The 24,986-nt window shown below is 46.9% G+C and overlaps 1 protein-coding gene and 1 long non-coding RNA gene across 5 annotated transcripts in view; one reads left to right on the forward strand and one right to left on the reverse strand.

Moving 5' to 3' along the window:
• The window catches only part of PLXNA2 (plexin A2), a 204,293-nt gene that overhangs the window by 23,783 nt on the left and 155,524 nt on the right, over nucleotides 1-24,986 (forward strand). For both annotated transcript variants that reach the window (XM_037156975.2, XM_053667982.1), the window contains exons 2-3: nucleotides 889-2,156; nucleotides 8,520-8,702. In XM_037156975.2, coding sequence (XP_037012870.2) covers nucleotides 924-2,156; nucleotides 8,520-8,702 — 1,416 coding nt within the window. In that variant the 5' untranslated portion in view covers nucleotides 889-923. The remainder of the gene's footprint in view (nucleotides 1-888; nucleotides 2,157-8,519; nucleotides 8,703-24,986) is intronic.
• Nucleotides 1-24,986, reverse strand: part of LOC119058023 (uncharacterized) — a 63,382-nt gene that overhangs the window by 10,401 nt on the left and 27,995 nt on the right. Inside the window, exons 2-4 of one of the 3 annotated variants that reach the window (XR_005084178.2) lie at nucleotides 6,466-6,593; nucleotides 3,463-3,525; nucleotides 2,065-2,257 (exon numbers count right to left, since the gene is read on the reverse strand). This is a non-coding gene — a long non-coding RNA (uncharacterized LOC119058023). Of the gene's footprint in view, nucleotides 1-2,064; nucleotides 2,258-3,462; nucleotides 3,569-6,465; nucleotides 6,594-24,986 lie in introns of all 3 variants that reach the window. The other 2 variants (XR_005084179.2, XR_005084180.2) reach the window with 2 other exon arrangements.

Below are 24,986 nucleotides of genomic sequence, written 5' to 3' on the forward strand. Positions count from 1 at the left end.
AGCTGGAGAGACAGACCCTCAACATGCCTCTCCCCACAATTACTAAACCCGGAACTTGTGTCCAGGTGACTGAAGGTGGACTCAGATGGCCAGTCCCCCTTGGTGGGAGGCCAGCCCCACCTGCTGAGAAGCAGAAGTTGAAGCAATGTCCCTAGGACCTGGCGGCCTCCTCCCTGGGAAGCAGTGACTGGCATCCTCCCGTCCCAGGGAAGAGTGGGCGGGGGGGTGTCTGCCCATCTCCCTGGGGCTGTTCAGGCTTCTGAATGGCACACCCCGCCATCCCAGCCCTATTGGCCACAGTGTGGCTCTTTTTTAACAAGTTGTAATGGCTAACACCAGTGATCCTTCCTCTTGGAGAGGGTGAGGCTGAGTCCTTTCCTGTGGAGGACAGAGCTTGAGAAAGTAAGGAAACGCAGCTATGTAAGAGGACAGCATTTTGGGGGGGGAAAAAGGAATTTTATTTGCAGTATCAGAGTCTGGGAGTGGTTTTAAAAAACAGGAGATTTTCATTGGACTGGGAGAGGACAGAAGCGACTCCTGGGTAGGAAAGACTTGCCTTACTCCAGATCAGGGGATTGACTGGCAGGGTGAACTTAAACAGTCTTTTAACCTCTCTGAGAGAGAAAAACAATGTTTTAAGAGGACAGAAATAGAGATGCTTCGCAAAATAAAAAAGGGGAATTTACAGTGTAAGGCTGGAGACAAAAATAGATAATAGGATTCCTTGAACAACTCCAAGAGGGAGAAAGTGTGTTAAAAATAGAAAAATTGAAATATAGAAGGAAGAGGCTCACCGAGCTAGCCAGGCTGGGGACTCCGGGTCAAGCAATTCAATTCACTCCTCTCAGGACTCCTTTCCGTCTGACCTCCCTGCCTTGTATTTTCCAGAACCATGTGAGGGCCAACCCAGGAAGGTGGTGTGGATGAGCACTCGGAGGATCTGCCTCCTCGTCTTTGCCCCTCTCAGCATGGAACAGAGGAGGCCCTGGCCATGGGCCACAGAGGTTGACAGCTGGTCCGTGGTCTTGCTCTCAGTGGTCTGGGTGCTGCTGGCCCACCCAGCAGCTGGCATGCCTCAGTTTAGCACCTTCCACTCTGAGAACCGAGACTGGACCTTCAACCACTTAACCGTCCACCGAGGAACAGGGTCAGTGTACGTGGGAGCCATCAACCGCGTCTACAAGCTGACAGGCAACCTGACCATCCAGGTGGCTCACAAGACTGGGCCGGAAGAGGACAACAAGTCTTGTTACCCACCCCTCATTGTGCAGCCCTGCAGCGAGGTCCTTACCCTCACCAACAACGTCAACAAGCTGCTCATTATTGATTACCCTGAGAACCGCCTGCTGGCCTGTGGGAGCCTCTACCAGGGAGTCTGCAAGCTGCTGCGGCTGGATGACCTCTTCATCCTGGTGGAGCCATCCCACAAGAAGGAACACTACCTGTCCAGCGTTAATAAGACGGGGACAATGTATGGGGTGATTGTGCGCTCTGAGGGGCAGGATGGCAAGCTCTTCATTGGCACTGCTGTGGATGGAAAGCAGGATTACTTTCCCACTTTGTCCAGCAGGAAGCTGCCCCGTGACCCCGAGTCCTCCGCCATGCTTGACTATGAGCTACACAGTGATTTTGTCTCCTCCCTCATCAAGATCCCCTCGGACACCCTGGCTCTGGTCTCCCATTTTGACATCTTCTACATCTATGGCTTTGCCAGCGGGGGCTTTGTCTACTTCCTCACTGTTCAGCCTGAGACCCCGGAGGGTGTGGCCATCAACTCGGCTGGAGACCTTTTCTACACTTCGCGCATCGTGAGGCTCTGCAAGGATGACCCCAAGTTCCACTCCTATGTGTCCCTGCCTTTTGGTTGCACCCGGGCTGGGGTGGAGTACCGCCTCCTGCAGGCTGCTTACCTGGCCAAGCCTGGGGACTCCCTGGCCCAGGCCTTCAATATCAGCAGCCAGGACGACGTGCTCTTTGCCATCTTCTCCAAAGGGCAGAAGCAGTACCACCACCCACCTGATGACTCTGCCCTCTGTGCCTTCCCCATCCGAGCCATCAACTTACAGATCAAGTACCGCCTGCAGTCCTGCTACCAGGGCGAGGGCAACCTGGAGCTCAACTGGCTGCTGGGGAAGGATGTCCAGTGTACCAAGGCGGTAAGGAGGTGCTCGCTTCACTCTACTCCTGATCTAGAGTCCAGGCTCCAAGTCTCCGTCTTGTGCCCTATTGTACACCCTGTTCCTGGACCACCAGTGGCCTGAATGAAATAAGAGAGGTTTTCAGGTTCATGTTATCAGGTGGTAACCAATAACACAGAGTCTGACATACAACAGACACTAGGGCGTGTTTGTTGATCCACTGAGTCATTCCAAATATAGTGGACCCTTGAACAATGAGGGTCAGGTTACTGACCCCCTGTGTAGACAAAAATCCACTTACAACTCTTGACTCCCCCAGAACTTAATTAATAGCCTGCTGTTGATTGGAAGCCTTACCCCTAACATAAATAGTCAATTAACATCTATTTTGTGTGTTATATTTACTACATACTGTATTCTTACAACAAAGTAAGCTAGAGAAATGTTACTAAGAAAAGCATAAGGAAGAGAAAATACAATTACAGTATTTATTGAAAACAACTATGTGTAAGTAGACCTGCACAATTCAAATCTGTGTTGTTCAGGATTTAACATGCATATATTAAGTGCCTACACCACACCAGGCACTGCTAACTTCAGTGGTGACCCCCACAACAAAGCCCCTCCACCCTCATGGAGCTTTCATTAGTGAAGCAAAACAAATAAATACATAAAATATGTAGCTTCTCAAATGGTGATGATTGCTGCAGAGAAAAATAAAACAGAGAAAGGGAAGAGGCAGTACCTGACAGGGTTGATTCAGTGAGAAAGTGGCCTTTGGACAAAGACTGAGGAAGGTAAAGAAGTGAGCCATGTGGGGACCTGGGGAGCACATTCCATAGAGAGGGAGCAGCAGGTGCAAAGATTTCAGGACATGCCTGGTATGTGTGAGGAGCAGCAAGGAGGCACCTGCAGCTGGACTGGAGCCTGTGGGAGAAAGAGAGGGAGGAGATGAGGCCAGTCCGAGGCAACAGGGATCAGACAGTGTCCATGTAGGGCCTTCTAGGCCACTGTGAAGCCAAGTTGGGGTGTTGAGTAGGCAGGTTGTTAGGGAAGCTGGAAGAGACGGAAGGGAGTTAAGTTGACTGGTCGATTACAAACTGGGGAAACATAATCAGGTGTTTGGGTAAAGGCAAAAGAGAAGAGGAAAGGGAACTCAGGATCCAGAGCAGAGGACAGTAGAGATAAGAAAATCAGTGGTGAGCAATGTCCTGTTGGAAGGTCAAGTTGCTGTCATCTAAGTGGTCACCATGACACACCCATCCAGCATCCATCCATCCATCCATCCATCCATCCATCATCCATCATCCATCTGTCTACTCACCCCTTCATCCGTGTATTCATCCATCTCTCCCATTTGTTACCATCTACCAGCCTATTCCTCCATCTATTTAAAAAGAGAGTATCAAAGATCTTCCATGTGCCCAGCCCTGTACCAGATTCAAACAAAAAGACAAGATCACTACTCTCACATATTTCCATAAACTAGTTGAGGGGGTGGAATAAGAGAGAGAAATATCTCACAGTGTAATATAGTTTGGGCTTTAGAGACAAAGACCACAGTTCCAATTTCATCCATGCTGCTTCCTGGCTTCAGAAGTAATTAACATTTTTATTTCTACATTACCATCTGTGAAATGGGAGTTATAATGCCTACCTTATGGGATGACCAAGTTAGATAATATATGAGCAGATTCGAACCATGCCTGGACTGTGAGGTGTACCATTATTAGCTAACTGTTGAGCCACATGAAGGATGTTAAGGAAGATTTCTGTGCATAGTGTTGTTGACTCTGGATCTGCAGCCTGGAAAAATATCTGAGATGAAGCGACCCATATGGCTGCCTTCTGAGTACCCGAAACTACAAGTGCCTGCTATTGGGACCAAAAACAATTCTTAAAGCAAGAAAGCAGATGCCTCTTTCTTCTATGCTTCTGGTTCCAGTATCATTTGCTTGGTATGATAGGATATTGGTTAAGGCTATAGGCTTTGAAGTCCAACAGATTTGTATTTAAAGATCAGCTCTACCTCTTAAAACTGTATGACTTTGCACAAGTTGTATACCTGGTCTAAGCTATAATTTTCATCTTTAAAATAGAGCTAATAGCTAATAGTACCCTGTTTATGGTTCTTATGAAGATCAAATAGAAAAATGTATATAAAATGCTTAGCATAATACTCGGCACATAATAAGCATTCAATAAATTGCAGCTATAATTATTAATATTAATCACAATAACAAGCAGCTGTTTGCTGTTATTTCGCTTTTGTAAAATGAAGAGGTGGAACTAGATAATCTCCAAAGTTTTTTATGGCACTAAAATTCTATAACCTGTGGCTCCAACCAATCAGGAGAAGCCCAGAGGAAAGGAAAGGGTTAACCCCCTGGCAGAGTCCTGACTGGTTCCTATTGCCCAGAGGGGAGCTTGTCAGGAGGAAACTGCTGATTCCTGCCTGCTCCTGAGCCAGAGAGAAGAGGAAGCTGACACCCTTCTCTGGCTCCAGTGACTTGCAGAGAGACAAGCCTGGGCTAATGACCAAAGAGCAGCAAAAGCCCTGGGAGAGAGGTGACAGCAGGTGAGACCAGGACCTCAGAGAAAACAGCCCCTCATCACCGTCCCCCACCTTCCTTCCCTCAGCATCACACTCTTCCAGTGCAGCCTTTACCCAGTGAGAAGGGGTGTATAGGAGGGGCCCCTCATAATTCAAGGAGTCCCAGATAAGGATCCTGAAGCATTTGGTGGCCTCAGACAGGGCTAAGGGTTGGTGAGAGAAGCCGTGGTCCCAGGGCTTAATTTTGACATGAGCTTTGGACAGACATGGAACACTCAAATGAAGGATTTAAACTTTCCTAAAAGGAAGTAGGAAGGGGGCTATCATTCATTAAATAGCAGCTATGTATTAAAGACTTTTCTGGAAATTTATTTTGGTTTTATTGTTCATGCTATTATAGATGTCCCTCGATCCTCAGTATGACTCTATGAAGCAAGGATTATCACCCCCATTTGACAGATGGAAAAACAAAGGCTCATAAAACTATGTAGCTTAAATCCACACAAATATAAATGATAAAACAAGGATTTGAATTCAGTTTGGCCCATATGACTTCTGAGTCTGTCGCCAGTGAGGACAAAAACATCACCAGGTTTTAACAGAGAATTAAATGAGACCTTGGTTCAGCAACCTCGGTACTTGAGTTTTGGCAAAGAAAGAATTCAGAGTTGAAGCTCAAACTGTAAGAGAAAGTTTATTTAGAAAGTCACAGAGGTAGAAGAAGTCAGCTGTAGAAGAACTGGGCTCAGGAAACAAGTTTCAGAGGCAAAAGAAGGGCTCTTGGAGCCAGAGGGAGAGAGAGGCAAAGAAAATGGGGCTAGAGTAAAGGGGGGAAGAAAGGTAAGGGTGTGATCCCTGGCCCTGGGTCCTCCATCTTGAGGATATTTATCTGGGGGTTTCAGGGGAAGATCCCTCTAGAATATTCATCATCTTTCCAGGTGTGTCTCAAGGGCCATGGTCTGTACTTATTGGTTGGTGCCAGGGCAAGGGGTCCTTAGTCAATACAATTGGTCCTAATGTCAGCCATGGTGTGGCTTATCTAATTTTGCTGCTTTTCTGGGCCTTGGGGCTTAATGCTTAAGGGCTATCTATTCTCTATCCCCCTTGTTTGTTCTCCCTCTAAAGAAAGTCTAACCTGCATGACTAGCAACATGCTAGGGGCAAAAAGGTCAGGAGAGGGTCCAAACTGCATGGCCAGTAATATGAAAGGTCAGGGGGTCTAAACTATATGACTAGTGACATGCGAGGGGAGGAAAGATTACACTGGGGGAGAGGTCCTTGTTTTCCCAGTTTTGTCCCTTGCTAGGCACCCGGGGCTTTCTGCCCGGGTGACCTTCTGTACCTGACTATTGTCCTGCTCTGCTCACGTATGTCTAACTGCCTACCACAATTCTGAGTTATTTCTGTCTAGCCACGCTGCTTTAAGGAGAGCCGTACTCCAAGATCTCATCATTTGAGGAAAAGTGAAGTGGCATCAGGTGTTTGGGAGCATCTGACAATTTAGAGGAGAGAGAAAAATGTCAGCCAGTCCCAAGAGCTTAGGCTCAGAACAAACTATTTTCTTCATGGACTGGCATTTCCAGTTTCAGGAGAGATGTAGAGAAATCCAAAATCACCAGCAGATTTTTGCTTCTGTCATCATTTCTCAGCATCTGGCTTGGTCTATCCCTGTGCCCAGACTCTGCAGCCTTATTGGCCCCAGGAGAAAGTGGGAAATAAACTGCAACCATGAAATTGAGGACTCTCAGAGCTGAAAGGAAACTTGATGATAACCTGGTCCAACCCTTTCACGTCACAGATGAGAAAACTAAGGCTCAGAGGGGGTATGTGACAGAGGCCACGTCGTTAGATGGTCCTAGAGACAGGACTACATCTTCTGAGTCTTCCAGGGGACCTGCTGCCTGTGGTACAGGGATAAGAAAGACAAGAAAAAAATGCAAAAGGTGGTAATTTCTCCTCTGCTCTGTCTTCCTAGGGAACAAAAACTTTCCACATTGGCTACAGTGATGTGCTGGTAAATATTAAACAGCTAGCTCTATGCAGGCCACGGTGGTGGTAGTGGTGGTGGGAGCCTTGACTAGAAGCATTTGCTAATTTCCATGATGTAAATGCTCCCATCGTCGCTGATTTCATACCACCAGTGTGATGTCACTGAATGTGGAGGTGTACAGTCATCCCTCATGAGCTTTACTCCCTTCCTGAGAAGCTCATTTCTTCTGGAGTGAGGGGTGTGTTTAGGCGTAGTGATGACTTCATCTTACCAGAGTTCACAGAGTTCCAGGTCATCCTTAACCTAAAAGTTAGTTCTCTTTCTTAGAGAATACACATATGTATAAACTCAGACACACAAGGGCAACACCTCTATTCCTACCAGTAGCAGGAGATCAGCTCTCTACAAAACACCAAGGGATCACAAGATACAAGTCTCTGATCCCGTGGACCTCAGAGAGGAATGGAAGGGAAGACCCTGGCTTAACAATTATGTGCCCTAGTTTATAAACCAGTTATTCCAAGGAAATGAGGCTGTTGACAAGTGATGCACCAGCCAGCTCTTTCCTGGTACGTGTGAAAGGAGGAGGTTGAAGGGAATAGGTTGCAGGTTTCTTCTCCATGACGCTTTCTCTGCTAGAACAGTCATTTCCTTCCTTCTCTGGGATGCCTTTCCAGACACAGAAGAAACATGACTCAGGGCTCTTTCTAGCCCAGAGTCTGCAGCCTTTGCCCACAAGATTCCAGTTGCATAGTCAGCTGGGGCATTTCAGAGGACCCATCATAGCCCTGCCCCACAGTAGGCACTCTACAGAGAACACAGCCTTTTACCAGCCCCTGTTCTCAGGAAGCATAGTCTTTTATTTATTTAACTGCATGAGATGTTAGAAATAATTAATTTAATGTACCCCCAGCAATAGCCCCCAAACAGGATGTTACTGGTCCAATTTATGCTTAGAGATACTTAGCAGTAAAGGAGAAGCTGGAATCCAAGCCTCTCTACTTTATGTCCAGCTATTTTTTCATTTGTGTAAGGTGGTCTTCTTTCGAAAGTGTCCTAGTCTCTCCTGAAAGATACTCTTTACACAGAGGCACACCTCCACTCTCTTCAAAAGTCTGGTAATAGGAAGAACATCGCCTGAGCATGGCTGAAGACCTGTACCATACAATAGTGGAAATCATTATATAACTTAAAACTCTCTTGCATGTATTATTTCATTTGCTCCTCAGTGATTCTCTCAGAAAGGTGGGCAGGTAGTTTGACAAGTGAAGAAACTGAGGTTTATATACATTAAGTAAATTTTTCAAAGTATAAGTTTCTGTTCAATATTAGGATGACCCTTTTCAACCTATCCCTAGTATAGAATGTGGTGAATAGTTGGCTTAAAAGTCTGGATGCCCAAAGGAAGGCCTTGCATCCCAAGAAATAAGAAATTCTCTCCAGGCTATAGAAGCGCTGGGATGCTGTCTCTAGACTGAATCTCTACTGTCTAAATAGAAAGATCTCCACAAAATGGCATGGTCTACGGGGACATTAAAATGATCAGAACATGAATTTAAGCAACCAGCTTTATAAATGACCCCTGGATCTCTTGACAGAAAGTGAATGGGTACGCGAGGGAGGCTGCTTGTTCCTCTCTCAGGCTTCACAGGGTCCTCTGTGGGCTTCGTGGATCAGATGGAGAGATGTGGTTTGCAGCATGTGTAAGGACCCTGCACCCATGTCACACTTCTCTGAAGCCTAATGTCCCAGGGTTGGCGGTTACGGGTGAGCTAGCTATAGATTGACCGCCATGACCCTGCTGCTGTTCATCCCGACTTCCTCTTCTTCCTTCCAGCCGGTGCCCATTGATGACAACTTCTGTGGATTAGACATCAACCAGCCACTTGGAGGCTCCACTCCAGTGGAGGGCCTGACCCTATACACCACCAGCCGGGACCGCATGACGTCAGTGGCCTCCTACGTTTACAATGGCTACAGCGTGGTTTTTGTGGGGACTAAGAGTGGCAAGCTGAAAAAGGTAAGAGTCCGTGAGTCCCAGTGCACGGATGCCCTTCAGCTCCTCAGCTGGGAGCCCGTTCTGGAAGGTAACTATTGGTGGAGTTTTAACTGCAGGCAACTCCAATTTTCTTAATTTTCTTGGTGGAAGGGGTAGGATAGCAGAGTAGGAAGGGATTAATTTTGTGGCTTCTCTTCTTGCTCTTTCCCCCAAGTATTTGTCAATGAGTGGTCAAAGGAAATACAAAAATATTTCAGTGTCACCCACACTTCAAGGAAATAAGAAGGCACATCTGCTGCCTAAGGGAGAAAAGTACTTCACTCTTTATCTCCAAGTCAAATAGAAACAACTTGATTTTTGATTCTCTGTTATAAATCCCAAACATCACAACTTTCTCCCCATAGCCTGGAGAGTTGATTGTGCCAGTCAAAAGTCTTTGCGGAGTGCAAAGCAGTTGGTTGAAGCAGATTATGGGTCTCCATTCTAAGACCGTAGGCAAACAGTGGGGCTGCTCTCTGGGGGTGTATGATGCCTGGCTAAGAAGCCATGCTTCTGTCTTTCCTATTCCTACAAGTACAATGTCTTCCCCATTCCAGCCCCAACACCTGAGCTTCCTGGAGGAAGTAGATATCTTACCCACGCCTTCCCTGGGCCCCTCTGCCAGCTGGAAGGCATGGGCTGTCTGGGCGGGCAGCACGGGCAGCCTCTTGTACTGCAGGCTGAAGCCAGTAGCTTGTACCTGCTTGTCTAGTGCTTAGGATGTGGAGACGGAGCACAGTCTGATTCATTATGTCGGATTACAGCGGCCACATTCTTTCCGGTCCCAGCTAATCCCCTTTTCCCAAGCCTACCCTTCTGCTACCTTTCCCCAGTCCCTCCACCTGTGGATCAAAGCACAGGCAAGACCTCACCCCATCTCACACTTGAGGTTGACATCACCCCTGTAGCTCTTTCCTCCTAATCTAGTTAGAGCCTGGGAGAGAAGTTGTTTGGGATGTGGAAGAAGGAGGGCAGAGAGGGAGCCTGAGGAAGAGTTTCCATCATCTGCTCACTCTGAGTTGCTGCCAGAGGAGGCCAGAAGAACTGGCCTGGGTTTATGAGAAGGTGCTGATCCCTCCAGACCTCTTCTGCTTCTCATGACAGCAATGCCCATTAACCCTTTTCTCACTTGGTGGTGAGGTGGCTACCTTTTCCTGGGCTGGGTCGTCTACTCTGCCTGGGACTGGGGGCCCTGGCTTGGCTTTTACGTGCATGAAAGAGAGGATGAGTGTGGTCTCTGCATTTGCTTTCCCAAAATGCAGGAGAAAAGGAGCTGCCCTTTGAGATTTCACTAAGATTTTAAAGTGGCATATTCTGCCAGGATGGAACTCTGAGGTTGGCCACTTCCCTGCTCAGCAGGCTTTCCTGTACAGCTGGGTAGAACAGTCCTTGCATGGGGGCCTTGGGCCAAGGGGCCTATGGGAGCTGAACTCCAGCCTCAGCTCTCCTTGTCCAGGCACGTACCCTGGGGTATAAACATTCAGCCAGAAGGGCCCTTTTTACTAATTTTTCTGCCTATAGAGACCACCTTTCACTACACTACACAAAGGCTTTCTGGGGACCAGCAGTAGCCATAGGTGTTCTGGGTCATTCATATAACTCTGTCTCTTTTATTCTCTTGAAAGTTTTATTAAAAGCAGGGTCCATGCCTTTTTCTTATTCACGTCCTTCATTCTACCTAATTTTTCCACTGTGTGGCTACACATGGGCTAGGACTCCAAAATGTTTTGAAAAATAGAACCACTCTCAAAGGAAGCTTAGAGATCATCTGGCACAATGTTCTCATTATTCAGCAGGGAAACTGAGGCCCAAAGAAGAAGAGTGGCTTGTCCCAGCCTAGAGACTGAGGCAGGTTGCTTCTTGCCCTGACACCCAGTTTGACACCATTTTTACTTAAAGAAGCAGACACAGAACACAGGGATGGATGCTGAGAACAGTCTTTGGATCCAGGCTTCATAAAGAGTTTGCCAGGGGCTAGTGCTTCCACTCCTTTTGGCCTGAGATCTCAGTTAAGGAGTTAATGTTTGCTGAATGGGTGGATGAAGACTGAATAGAGGAGGAATAACCCAGCCGGACTCAAAGGGACCCTATGATGACCTTTCCCATATCTCTGTGCATCTTGCACAGCACACTCAGGGGCTACTTGGGGCATCTTTCCAAGCCGCACACCCAAGCAGGGAAAGTTCTCCAAACCCTGGCAGACCATTCACTATGGAGGCAAGTTCGTGGGTTCGAGGGCAAGGCTGGGAGCATGGCTACCCACAGCTTGTTCCAACCTGCAAGTTGGCAGCTCCTTCTCACTCTTCACTTTGCCTTTCTTGGACTGTTTCTATGAGCTCCTAGTATCCCCTTTTCTTCTCTGGGCAACTCACCCTTCCTTTCCACCCACACTTCTTTGAGGCACCTGGTATTCACACCCAGTTCCTGCTGGCCTCCCACTTACCACCCATCCCACTCCAGAGAAATGGCCTGTGAGGAATTTATGGAATGTCCCCAGGAAACCCGTCCATGGTCCAGGCCCCATGGCTCTTTCAACACAGGAAGGAAAATGAAGTAAAAAAATAGCTAAGAGTGTAGAGAGGGGAGGGAAGCAGGCTGTGTCAGACGACGCACTTGTTCCCTGCCTGACCAGGCGTCTGTCAGACTGCCCAGCCCCCGTCCATTGCAGCCCACAGGAATAGGGTGTCCCTGAGTGGAGAAGTTTAGAGGAAGCAGAGACTCATGAGGAGTGCATGACCATGAGGTGCTGTTATTCGCTATGTCACGTACTCGCTCATAGACTGTTCAAGGCCACAGCCTTCTAAGCCACCAACATGCAAAAGACACAGGCTGTAAAAGGACAAGACCTCAAAACAAAGATGGGAGATATATAATGCTTGCAGAGGCTAAGGGTTATTAGGTGGTGAGAAGACAGCTTCACATGGATGGAACAATTCCAGAGAAACCAGCTATAATAGAGTGATAAACTTGGAAGGCTTTATGAGAGAGGAAGATTACCAGGCTTTGCTTAAAGACTGAGCTAGATCAGTGGCTGAGTTGGGGAGTGTGAGAGAAGGGCCCTCTAGACCCTGGGTGCCATGCTGAGAAGACTCAACGCACCTGCAAGCACGGCCTAGAGTGCACAGGGGAGCTCGTAGGACTTGGTACAGTGGTAGGCAGAGGCAGAGTGTTATGAGAACCTGGGAGCAAGTGGGAAGGGTCTTGGGATTTTCACTGGCCACAAGGTTGACATGAGTCACCTGTGTGATACAAATGAGCAAAGTAATTAGTCTTCAGCACACTAACAATTTCCAGGTCATGAGAAGTGGTGACTCCACACTGGAGATAACATTGTAAGAGGACCTTAAGCCAACTGAAGTGTGAGATTAAAAAAAATGGGAAGAATGTGGAAGTCATGGTGTGTGAAGAATATTGTTAAAAGGATGTTAAGCCAAGGTAAGAAGAGTAAAAGAGGAGACAAGACAGTTTTCTTCAGATACTGTAATTTATTGAGCACGTATTATGTGCCAGGTGTTACTCTAAGAGCTTTATATCTATTAAGTTGCTTAATATGTATATAACTCCATGAGGTAGGTGCTATTATTATCTGTTTTACAGATGTGGACATGGAAGCCAAGAAAGGTAAAGAAATGCCTCTAAGATCCCATACCAAGTAAATGGCAGACCCAAGATTCACAACCTGAAGGCTCAGTCATTAAGCTGTGGAGGATGAATCAGACTTGTTTGGTGTGGGCCCAGAGGACAGGATAGAGCCAATGGGTAGGAGTGACGGTAGATTAGAGTTCCACTTAAAAAAAATGAAGTTTCTTGCAGCCACACTGCCCCATAATGGAAAGAGCAGGCTGAAGAGGGAGTGAGGTCCCAGTTGATAGAAATATTCAAGCAGAGACTGATGGTCACGGATCAGGGAAGCTGTAGAGGGGGCTCCTCCACTAACCATATGACCTTTTCAGTTCTGCTGCTTATCTGTCTCTGCTTCCTTCGGTCATAGTAGGTGATAGGCAGGCAGGTTGTGGCAGGACACCGGAGCAGAGACAGGCCAAGGCCCCTGGGTGTGGGCTTTGAAATCGTGACTGGGTTCGAGCTTGCTCTCAGAGTGTGGTGGAAAGGCCCTTAGGGTCAAGGAGTAGGTGCTTGGCACAGACAGGAAAAGCCTTCGCCAAGGCGATGAGGGCAGGAGCTCAGGCAGCGACAGCAGGGTGTGCTGGGCAGGGTTGACTACGATGACATCCCTCTTGGCTAAGAGCAGGCTGTGGGAGGCCAGAGAAAGGATGCTGGGAGCTAATAAGAAAGCAGATGGAAGATGAGCAGTGGCAAAAGGAACTGTAAACTCATTTAATTCAACATCTCAGGTTGAAGGAAGGAGGCCAAGAGGCCATTGAAACACAAGCCCTGGGGCACAGGAGAAGGTAGAAGCCACCAGGACATGAGAGGAAGGACTCCCTCCCTTATTCCTCTTTGGGGCAAAGTTCCTATGATTCCTTCTCTCCATTTGCAGCTGTTAAAACTGCTGCCTCAGTCCAGGCCTCCTCTAGCCTCCTGGGACCTTGCACAGCAGCAGGAAGTATTGGCTCTCTCTTCTTTCTCCCCACTGGAAACCTTGCCTGCTGCCCAAAGGCTGGTTTCCTTGTGTCCTGTACCGTCCCTCTGGAGCATTTGAGTAGCGCCCTCCTCAGACTCCTCATGGTGTAGTTTTGCTCTGACAGCATCTGACATGGAAGCAAGTACAGATGTGTCCATCTCACTTGAGATTCACAGATCCTGGAGGTCAGAAACCCTCCCTTCATATTAACGTCACCCACCCCCATGTCCAATCCAACATCTTTCATACACTAGGTGATCATTAAATTTATCTCAAGTTATTGGGTACCTTCTCCTTGCCAGACACCTATTTGCACAGATTAGAACAGATCAGACACCAAGAGTGACTCCTGTTGACGTGGCTGGCTCACAAAGGAAGGAAGTTATTGTGTGTTGGATAGGCTGGACGGGGAGGAGGAAGGAGGAGGGTTGGGTGGTGGTGGGATGAGGACTCCAGGGAACAAGAGAACTGCTGATGGATAACAGGAAATGAGTTTGCTGGTTAACAACACTTGGGAGAGGGAGGGGTGGCACTCTCAGAAATGTTGCTTGGGGTGGAAGAAGGAACTAGCACTTACACTGTTGCTGGAGACCCCTAGAAAAACATGGAGGGTCATCACCTCACCTGGATCAGAGGTAGGCATGTCTGCAGCAGACTGATCCCCTCTTAGGCCTCTGTTTATAGCCCTCCTGGGCATGTCCGCAAATCCACAGACAGCCCTTTTCAAATTCTGGGATGTGGGTAGGACTGGCCTCTTTTGTCATGTCCTTATTTCCCATTAGCCAATAGCCAGCTGCAGAAATGACTGTGAAATTATTGAGGGAAATTCTTTCAGTCTTTTCCTAAGGGACATACCAACCCAAGGTCTCCTGTCTGCAGCCCACGGGAAGCCCTGAGTTCCCAGTTCTTTTCTTCTTTTTGCAAGCTCACCAACACTTTGCTAAGCAAAGCCAGGAAAACCGTAAGCTTCTTGTAGTAGTAGCTTGGGTGGTGGAAAGAATGCATTGAAAATATGAAAGTATTAACTCTCCCAGGCCCCGGGATTATTGCTCAATTGTTTGGTAACACTGATTACTTACAAGATACCTTTCCAAGCTCCTTGCCATCTTCCCTAAATTCTTTAGCTAAGTGTGGTGTCCATTGCCTGCATCTCTGCCCCATTTTACAGATGTGCAAAACTGAGCCACAGAGATGTTAAATACCTGGCCCAAGGTTATATGGCCCCTCCATTGGCTACATTGACATTGGCAATTATACTTCCCTCCCAAAACACACATAGAAGTTCCTAACCTGTGACTTGACTCCTTCATAGGGTGGAGTTGTTTTGGCAGACAGAAGGCCAAGTTGGATGAAACGCTGAGAATCATGCCTTTCTCCTGGTGCCAACCCCACCAAACAATAGCCACTCACTCCTCTGAGTGGAAATGATTCATTCGTCTCTCAGTGTGAACTCTGGATCCTGTAAACAGCCAGGGCTGGGGGTCCAGTTCTAGGAGACCTCATGGTCCTCCTGGCACTTGTGACTACTGATGCCCTAACTCTAAGAGCATCTCAGCAGTGCTAGGGTTGGGGGAGCAGGGGTTGGGAGCAGACACCCTCTGCCCCTTCCTCAGAGCCCGATGGAAGGGGCCGGTGGTGGCTTGGAACTCACCACCACAGCCCTAGGAATGAGTCTGGCTCGCCGCCCAGGCTCCTGCCGCCAAACTCGCTGTTTGTTTTGTTGTTTTATAGCCCTCTTGAGTCCGGAGAACTTGTCTTCTGAAAGCTGGGAAAGGCAGCATTTGGTTGGCACAGGGAAGGCAGAGTATTTACAGAGTCCCCCACTCTCCTGCCCCCTGCCACCACATCCCCCTGCTTGACCGTGACAGGTGTAGAGAGGGGGTGTGGGTTTCTATCCAGGCTCCTAGCTGACCCCAGGGGAGGAGGCCGTGATCTCCCAGAGCCATGCTGAAAGGGAGAAACTGAAGATTCATTTTATTTTTTGCACCTTTTGTGCAGCTCTTTAAAAGCTTCAATCTTGGACAATCCATCAGTCTGTGTGCTCAGCAGGCTGCTTCACATCCAAGACTTTGCCCCTCAGGGCTTTAATCACAGGACAGGTGAAACACAGGGAAGTGTGTTTCAGGGACAGGGTGAGGGAGGGGTAGAGCTCACAGAATTCAGGTGACCCAAATAGGCTGTGCAGAATTTCCAAGAGGCCAAGGTACTAATGTTACAGAGCTCTCAGCTTTGGGAAGACACAAGCCACAGGGATGCACACCCTTTTAGGCCATTGAGCCTCCCCTGCCTGTGGAGCAGGGTGGGAAGGGACCTCCAAAGACCAGCTAGTGCAGTCCTCTTGCCTTCAAGTATGAATTATTTTCATAACAAATAGTGTGTGAGGTTATGTGATGTTATTCTACTAACTCCAGCTGACTGGCTGTGTGACCCCTGAGCTTCAGTTTCCTCCAGTGTAAAATGAGGACAGTTATACCTGCCTCATGAGGCTATAATGAGGATTTGATAAAGTAATCCATTATTGAACAAAAATTTATTGAGTACCTACTATGTGCCGTTTGTTGGCTATATAGTGGTGAACAAAACAGTCAAAATTGCCTGTCCTATTGAAGATTATATCTTAATGTGGAAAGACAGACAAAATATGTAAGTAAACACAAAACAGTATGTTTAAAAGGAGAATAATGGCCCTGGTTGGTGTAGCTCAGTGGATTGAGCGCCGGCCTGAAAACCAAAGGGTTGCTGGTTCAACTCTCAGTCAAGGCACATGCCTGGGTTGTGGACCAGATCCTCATGAGAGGCAACCACACATTGATGTCTTTCTCCCTCTCTCCCTTCCTTCCTCTCTGTCTAATAATAAGTAAATAAAATCTTTTAAAAAGGAGAATAATGAAAGCATGGTGCCGTGCTGGAACATATGTGTACTTAAATATTACTACCATTGCTACTTAACTTGTGAGCCTCAAATTTTCCATCTGTAGAGTGGGGAGTAATGAACACTTTGCATGGTCATTGTAAATGCAATCGTCTAGTGCTTGGTACAAAAGTACTTTCATGATTATCACCAACATTTTGAGGCTTTTCTCCCCTCCCTCCAAAGCTCACTGTACTCTGGCTCCCTGGGCAAGTGGAGCCGTCCTATCAGCCTCCTTCCTAGTGACATGTTTGCAAGGTCAGATGGAGGAAGAGAATCCTGCCCCCTGCCCCCAGCCCTGAGTCATGGGAAAATATACTTAGAAGACTAGACCAGCTGAGCTGAACTAATCTAATCCTGCTGGACATTGGCACCAGCTGCATTAGTCACCAGTGAGAGCTTTCCCAGTCCCCTATCACTGAACAATATGTACTGCCGCTCCCCCAGGGCAGGGCCAGGGAAGCGGCGGGTCCACTCTTGCAGCTTTATAAAACTAACTACAGCAGGGCCATTCTGTGCCTTTTGCATGCTCTCGAGGCAACCACAACATCCAAGTGCTGCACAGCTCACCTCAGGTTAACTGTGTGATCTTGGGGGACTTCAGTTTTCTCAGCTGGTCTGCTAACGCTGCCTTTGTGAGATTGCTATGCACGTTAGACATGGGGGGTGTAAGATTTCCTAATGCAGAGGCTGATGCACACTAGGTGCTTAATAAATGGCAGCCATTGCTGCTATTACCACTCTCACTGTGAGCATGACTGTCACTAGTATTGCTGTTACCATGCTTTTCTTTCAAAGGCCCAGCCAGATTTGTTGGTTTTTATTATCTCATTAATCCCATAACATTTTAAATGAACAGGAAGGGTTGGGCTATTTCTCTGCTCTGTTGCACATGGTAATACTGAAACTCAGATTATGTTTTTACTCAGGGTCACAGAGTAAGTAAAGGGAAGAGTCCCCCACTTTCCTGCCCCCTGCCCCCATCTCATCCCCCTGCTTGACCATGACAGGTGTAGAGAAGGGGCGTGGGTTTCTATCCAGGCCCCTCCTTCCAATGTGGGAATGGGAACCAGAGCTACAAATATCTCAGGTGGAGATGGGCCCAGCATACACCTAGGTCATTTGTGTAGTTCAAAGATGGCAAAGCTAAAAGCTTGCAGCTACTTGAACTTCTCTTTTCTTCTTATTATCATATGTTCTTCTGTACAGGGAAGCAGATGCAGAGATGCAGGTGGTAAAGGTCAAATCAGGTCTGTCAGAGTCTCTTCTTGGGATTCTGTCCCTCTCCTGGTCTTAGCTTCCAGAAAAGTTTCTGAACCCCAAAGTGCAACAGAAGTTTGGAAGCTGTTGTCTCTGGGGTTGTCCCAATTAGCCATCAGTCTTTGATAGCACATTCTGGTTTTCTACTTCCAAGACCACAGCCACCAGTTGATGTCCCAGCCTAACCTGTGGCATCCACAGGTCTTAGTAACAAATCTGGAATTCTCACACTTCACTGTTAGGGTAGGTGAGAGCACAACCAAGGAAGGAGGAGAGATCATGGAGCTGGAACCCTGCAGAGGGGTAGGGTCCCCAGGGAGGAGGCAGACTCTCTCACAAGGTCAGGAATCTTCCTCTGATTTTATAGCTAGAAAGGACCTCAGAAAATTCATCTAGCCTGCAGACTTTGGGCAGTTGGGATGTTTATTCTATTTTATGGATAAGACAGCTAAGGCCTAAAAAAGGCCTAAGACTCTCTGCACAAAATCACAGAGAGTCTTAGCAACAGAGGCAAGACTAAAATCTGGATATTTAGATTGCAATTTTTGGATTCTTCTTTCTATATCAAATGGAAGAATGTTCTCTTTGCACAAAACATCAGACTAACTAATCTGCCTCTCCCTAGAATGCACACATTCCCTAAGCAGAACCTAAATTGGTCTGGCGATCACTCTACCCAGGGCAAAAGTCTCACTGAACTTCCTCTCTTTCCCAGACCTGACAATGGAGCCTTGCTCTGGGTAACTAGCCTCCCTGAGCCCTCACCCCACATGTCTCCAGAATCTTACTAGAGTCCGCCACAAAGGAAGTCTGTTTAACCACAGAATTCTTGCCATAGGGCTAAGAAATTTTGATAGATCAGAACACCAGATTGGGAATCTCAAGTCTTACATGTTAATTCTCTTCTCTCTCTAGGCATGACACTTTTGGGTGTGTGGGGGTCTATTAAAAATTAAGCACTTACTCTGTGCTAAGTCCTGGGATAAGTGTTGTTTATTTTTGTTTTGTTAGGCCTCACGACTACTCTCATAAGAATTCTTATTATGTCCATTTTCCATATGAGCAAATTGAGCTCAGAGTTAGGTAACTTGCCAGAGTCACATTGCTACCAAATGGAGAGCTGGAATTTCAATGCAGATCTCTCCGGCTCCAGACCTGTGTTTTGTTAGCTACTGGCTTTTAGCACTCTGTTGGCCTTCTCTAAGATTCTGTCTAGTCCATCTATAACCTACCACCTGCCCAACAGGTGATGCGGAGAGGAAAGTAGAAGGGCTAACACTTTGCACTCTTTCTAACAGAGATACCCTGGAAACCTAGGACATGGCAGCTGTCACCTAGACACACACTGCCTTGTATCGTACCCCTCAGGCCTCCTCCCCCTCTGCGCCCATCTCAGCCCAGGCCACAGTGGATGGGGTGGCAGCCTTTTGTGCCACACACAGTCCCAGCTGACTCCCCTTTCTCCAAGCATCATTGTTTGCTGTGAGCTTTCTGAAAAGGAGACAAAGGAGTATTGCCCACAAGGCCAAGAGCTGCTGTGTGAAGCGAGAGGCTTGGGCCCATCACTTGGGCCCATCACCCGAGCATCCCTTGGAGCCCCAGGGCTCTTCTTCAAAGATACTGTCTTGGGTCTTTTGTGTGCCAGTCATACCTATTCAGAGCTGGCCGGGCCAAGGTTTTCAAGGGGAGGAAGACACTGAAAAATGGAGTCATTTTCATCTGGCAAAATTGAAAGAGACATTAATGCAATAGTTAACAGCAAACCACGTCTGGGGGGAAGGGCCAGATCGCTTGTTCTCTGTTTATGGGGCTTATGCAATTCCATCAATATTGATGCCTGATGTCTTTGATTCTGACACTAATCATTGCTATGAATTAAATTTGCAGCCATATAATTAGGATTGCTATTAATAGGGCCCTAAGCTAAGCACTACGACGCAGCCTGTCTTTTTCTTGATAGAAAATGGCATCCTTGGAACTCTGCTAATGGGGTGCACCTGGGCTTTGCCAAGAATGATGTGAAAATTATACATTCTATATTGGTATTGGGCCTTTACTAAAATACCAGCAAGCAAAGGTGAGGCTGGAGGTAAGGCTCTCTCCTGCCCAGTGTTGTGGACAGCTGTGAGGTAACTCTCATGCTCTTTAAAGTATTTAGGAAAGGTGCTGGCCAGTGTGGCTCAGTTGGTTAGAGCATCTTCCTGTACACGGAAAGGCTGAAGGTTCAATTCCAAGTCAAGGCACATACCTAAGTTGCAGGTTTGATCCTTGACTGGGGTACATAGAAGAGGCAACAGATCAATATTTCTCTCTCACATCGATCTCTCTCTCTTTCTCTCTCTCTCTCTTCCTCCTTTCCTCTTGCTCAAAATAAATGAAAAAATGTCCTTATGAGATTAAAAAACAAACAAAAAATCCACTTTTTAAAAAAAGACATCTTTAGAAAGGAATATTCCAGAGCCAGTGTTGGTTGCTCATGGTCAAGCCTCAGACAGGAAGATCTTCCTTAAGTCTAACCCAATGCTAGCCAGCTTAGCCAAGAGACTAGATACTACGATGGTTTCTTTCTCACACTTTGAAGTGGTAATGAGCCAACTAAGAAAAGAGGAACATCTCATTATGCCCTAAGCTTGCTTGGACAGGGTTGAGCCCAATTGGGCCTCATTTCTGGGTAGATGATTGGGCAAGACCTCCACTTGCAACTGATTCCAAGGGCCCCCACCCAGAGAGTTCCATGGGCCACAGAGCACCCATTAACCTCAGACACAGATGAGCTTACCACTGCATGGGATGGGAAAGGATGAGCTCTCTCATAGCGAGATGCTTCTCTGGGTGAATGTGCAGCATTTGTTCATGGGGGAACCCAGTCTTATATTATTATCATCAGGCCTACAGTTCAGCACTGGAGACTCTTGGTGCCCCATTCACCCCCAACTTGAGTAATCATGTGTCACTGTGCACACAGGTTCTCTAACCCTTTTCCAATAGCACATGTGGTGCCCCCACCCACCCCTACCCCTTCATCATTTGGAATAATAATACATACCAGTTGGCATAAGGGATGCATTAGGCCCTGCTCTTTTGACCTTCAGACTGGAAATAATTTTCCCTCCAAATAATCATTTATTGATTTTTTTCCCATATGTTTAAGTCATTGTGAGAAGAAAATGGTATGAGTTCAAATCCTAACCCTACTATGTGTTAAGGGTGAGACCCTGACTAAGTTACTTCCCCACCTTGGAAGCTTAGAGTTGAGAATTCTCATCCTTAAAACGGAGATAACAGTATCTACTTTATAAGGCTTAGAGTAAGGTTGAAGAATTATCTGAATTGCTTATCATTGGTCTTTTATACCAATCAGACTCCCCATCCCCATGTCTTTCTCCTCTTACGTATCTCCAGTTAGAAAGGACAAGCGGCTGGCTTTTGGCACCACAACATTCAGCGGAAATGCCCCTGTACTTTCCTCCCATTCTCAGGGACAGCACATGGAGAATTAACTCTTCCAAAACATGTGGTGAACAGGAGCATGAATTCCAAATGCCTTCAGATTTTTTTCTCACTACAAACTAAACGGCTGAACAGGGGCTTCTTGCCTGACTGTAGGTATCCTAGTTTCTTTTGTTTCTCCTTATTCTCCAGTAGTCCACGGTCTTAGGGGAACTGAATTCACCCTGGAGCTCAGGGTCTAGAGTTCCAGGATGGCTCTTAGGCGCTGAGCACTTCAGGGGTATGGAGACAAGGGTGAAGGCATCCTAGCATCACCCAGAATGGATGTTGTTATATTATATACGATTCTTATTCATTCTGCCTTCTTCTGCCCCCCCCCACACTGTACATTTACCCATTTTACCCAATTGCATACTTCAAGGCAAACATGTGGACATAGTAACTGGCCAATATTAAGAACAGAATGTGGGCACTTCACCATATAAAACCCTAGGGGAAAAATGTGTGGATAAGTCCTCAACCTGAATGTTTCATTAATTACCAAACAACTATTTTACTCTTCATACCTGGAGTTGAGCAGAATGAAGATTATTGTTGGTAATGCTCTTGTTTTGATTTCCACTAAGCAAAGAACATAATTCAATCCTGTTAATGTTGGAAATTAGCCTGATGTTGGGCAAGTGCATAGTTACTCCTACATGCATCCAAGCACACACTTAACATAATTATCTTCACCCTGTGCTGTTCTTTTGTTACTTTCAAAATCTTGGAAGGATGACACAAACCCCCCCAAACTGACTCACCCTATCTGGCAATGGGATGTACCCACAAATCCTCTGGTACCTTCAGTCTTTCCAAGAGTCTAACTGTGCTGGGAGCTGTAAAACACTGACAGGCTTCAGTCTCAGACAGATAGGTGGTATCCCCAGAAGAACGACTGTAGAGAAATAGAGGAAAAAATATGCCCAGCCTCCCCTACCATCAAATCAAAGAAATAAAATAATCTGTCTCCTTGGTGCCTCCCCAGTATTTATGTGTGAGTGCAGCAGACGCCCTGGGCTGCAGCCAGCCTGTGTATTAGCATTAGTCCATTACGCTTTTTGTGATGCATGTTACCCCCCCAACACCCCTCCCTCCCTCCCCCAATGCAACATTTTATGACTGCTCTTTTCATTTCTGGAAAGAGCCTCATAGAATGGCAGATGCTTGCTGTTTTTCCGCTCTTTGGGGAGCCATTTGTAGACAGCCTGTCCCTGGCCATAAACAACAAGAGATAAACCACGGCCACTGGCAATAAATGGATCCAAGGGCAAGGAGGAGCAAAGAGTGGGGAGGGAGGCTAGGGTAAGTTTGCTGGTGTCTGCATAAGCCCAGTGGCTGGTGGGTGTGGGGTAGATGCTACCTACAGAAGGGGAGTCAAGGGCTGGTGCAGAAGCAGAGGCTACCCTTCCAGATTTCCCCAGAGCTAGAGGGAAGGCCTATCACCCTCTCTCAAGCCTGGTCCACCACTAAGACCACTTGTCCCTTAACTGCAGTCACAACCAGTAAACTTTCCAGTAAGGAGAGGATGGTTTCCTTTGATGGTTTTTTTCCCCCTGCTAGCTCATGTTGCTACACAGGTCACCATGGGTTGCTCACCTCCCACTGAATCTTCTATGGTAGATCTTGGAGGATGTTCTCGAACATTTCTCTGCCTTCTTGTACCCCCTCTCCCTATGACAACCACCCCAACCTCTTCTTCCCCTCTCCTATACTCTCCCCCTTCATCAAGCCCAAGGCCAAGCCTTACTGCTCATGATGCTACGGAGACAGTACCTGGACCCAGCTTTGCTCCAAAAAGGCACCCATGGGAGAAGAAAACCAACTTTCAAATGAATAATTGGTCTAGTGGAGATTTCAGATTCTTCCTACATACATAAACACAACTGAGAGCAGGGAATAAAGCAAAAAATAGAGGGGGTGGTTGGGGAATGCAGAAGGATAGCCAGCAAGGCCCTGAGTAATTAGTACATTGAGGAGTTTTCTTTCTCATCAACCTCATCTTAGAGGCAGGATGTACATAGAGGATGGAGGTGATGTTCTTTTTCTCCTCTTTATTTACTTTGGACTCCACATCAAATGGAAACACACAGATGAAAGCGATGTTCATTTAAAATATCTGTACACATCAGACTGCTGGAGATAGTAGCTATTATACTGTGTGTATTTTTTTTGCAGTAAGCTGCTCAATTATTTATTGGGCACTGGGCTTTAATCTCATAAACCTGCTGCGGGTCCCAGGCACCAGTAGCCTAAACACTGAATAAAACACAAATGTAGAGCAGGCTGCACAAAGCACTCCAGTGACCTGGTGGAGACTGGTCATTCCCACTGGTCAGCTCTTTAACAGTAGGCAGACCCAAAGAAGAACTTTCTCATTTTCTCATCTTTATGAACTTGGAAGTTGATTTGCATTTGGTAGCAGACAAGAGATACAACCCGAGCACAAAGGACCAGGGGAGAAAGTTCCCAGAGTCTTTTTCCTTGGCTGAAGAATAGGAAGGAGCCTTAGACAGGGGAGCAGGTGACTCAGCCACTGAATGCTGCTGAGATTTTCTAGAACCTGGAGCTCTTAGCTGAGGTCCCCCTGCTACCCCCAGGCTTTATGCGTGGATGACGCTGAACAGATCATTTTATATCTTGGGCCTCAACCTGACCCTGTTAAGTAAACATGATCTCTATTATCCTCCCTGGTTTCCAGTCTGGAAAGCAATTGACTTGGTATATCTCCCAGTCAGTCTCTGAATGCCAAGTTAATCATAACACCCATAAAGTTGTTTGGTGGTTTGAGGTATAAGAAGAGCTTTCATGTGTGTATCACCCACTTTGAGCTCATCTAGTAATCCTAACAACCCTACGGGCTGTGATCCTGTGGGTAAGGAGACTGGCCCATAGGGATCAAGTGATTTGCCCAGCATCACCCAGGAATGACACTAAATTGGAAGCTGGAGGCCCATCCTTTGTCCATTCTAATCCTGGCCCAGATAGGTGAGCTCACTAGCATTAAGCCAGTGAGGAAACTGAGGCATAAATCACCTCTGACACCTGGGCCCACTAGAGCTGGCATTGTGGGAACAATGTTAACGTCAATGCCCTCATCACAGAAATGCGAGAGTGAGAAGGTCAGGTTTTCCAACCCCTAGGCCTCTGCTCTGTTGAGCACTTGAAGCAGTGCCAGGACTGTCTGGGTTTCACTGTTTATTGTGCTGCAGCCACCAGCATCTTATAACTCTCCTTTGCAAAGTCGGAGGGGCAGAGAGATCCAGTAGGAAGACAAGGCAGAAGTCAAGTGCACAGGAGTTTTAATGTGATTCCAGGATTTGGGGGATTTCATGATCTCCTAGAGAAGGATGTTATGCAAACATTTGTGTATCTGTAACTTTTGTGTAGAGAGACCATTGCTTTCATCATGTTCTCAAAGCGGTCTACAACTCTAAAATGTTAAAACCCTTTGTCTCATGGTTTTGAGACAAGCGTTTAGACAGTGTGCCTTTCGAGTTCTAGGGTGACCACTCTAATTCCCCACTTCCACCCTCTGAAATATATATACAGGGTCCAGCACAAATAACACCCCCTTTTTATTACAAAAGTTTTTATTACAAAATCATAAGCATGTAATTCTATAACATAACAATATCCCACTCAAGCACACCATATGACATTTAGGTGAAATGTTCAAATTAAAACTATAAATTATTACACCCATGCTATTGCCCTACCAACCACACTGAAGCAGGTGTTACTTCTGCCGGACCCCTGTATAATGCGTATGTATCAGGGTATTATATATTTGTTGTTGTTAATGAAAAGGTTTGAATGAGAGATGACGAAACGCTGGGCCTGCCTGCCTATCCTGTGGTGTGTGCCCCTTGTAACAGGCATGCATACACCGTAATCACCACCTGCCACACACACATGTACACACTCCTACCCCCACCCCAGACCTGGTGTCAGTGGAACAAGGTGATGCTGAAATAACCCAGATCGGGGCCCAGAGGTGAGCCAGAGGACCAAGGCAAAAAGA

This window comes from Artibeus jamaicensis, unplaced genomic scaffold (assembly GCF_021234435.1).
Source record: "Artibeus jamaicensis isolate MK-2021 breed Jamaican fruit bat unplaced genomic scaffold, CSHL_Jam_final contig_475, whole genome shotgun sequence".
In the NCBI taxonomy this organism is placed as follows: Eukaryota; Metazoa; Chordata; class Mammalia; order Chiroptera; family Phyllostomidae; genus Artibeus; species Artibeus jamaicensis.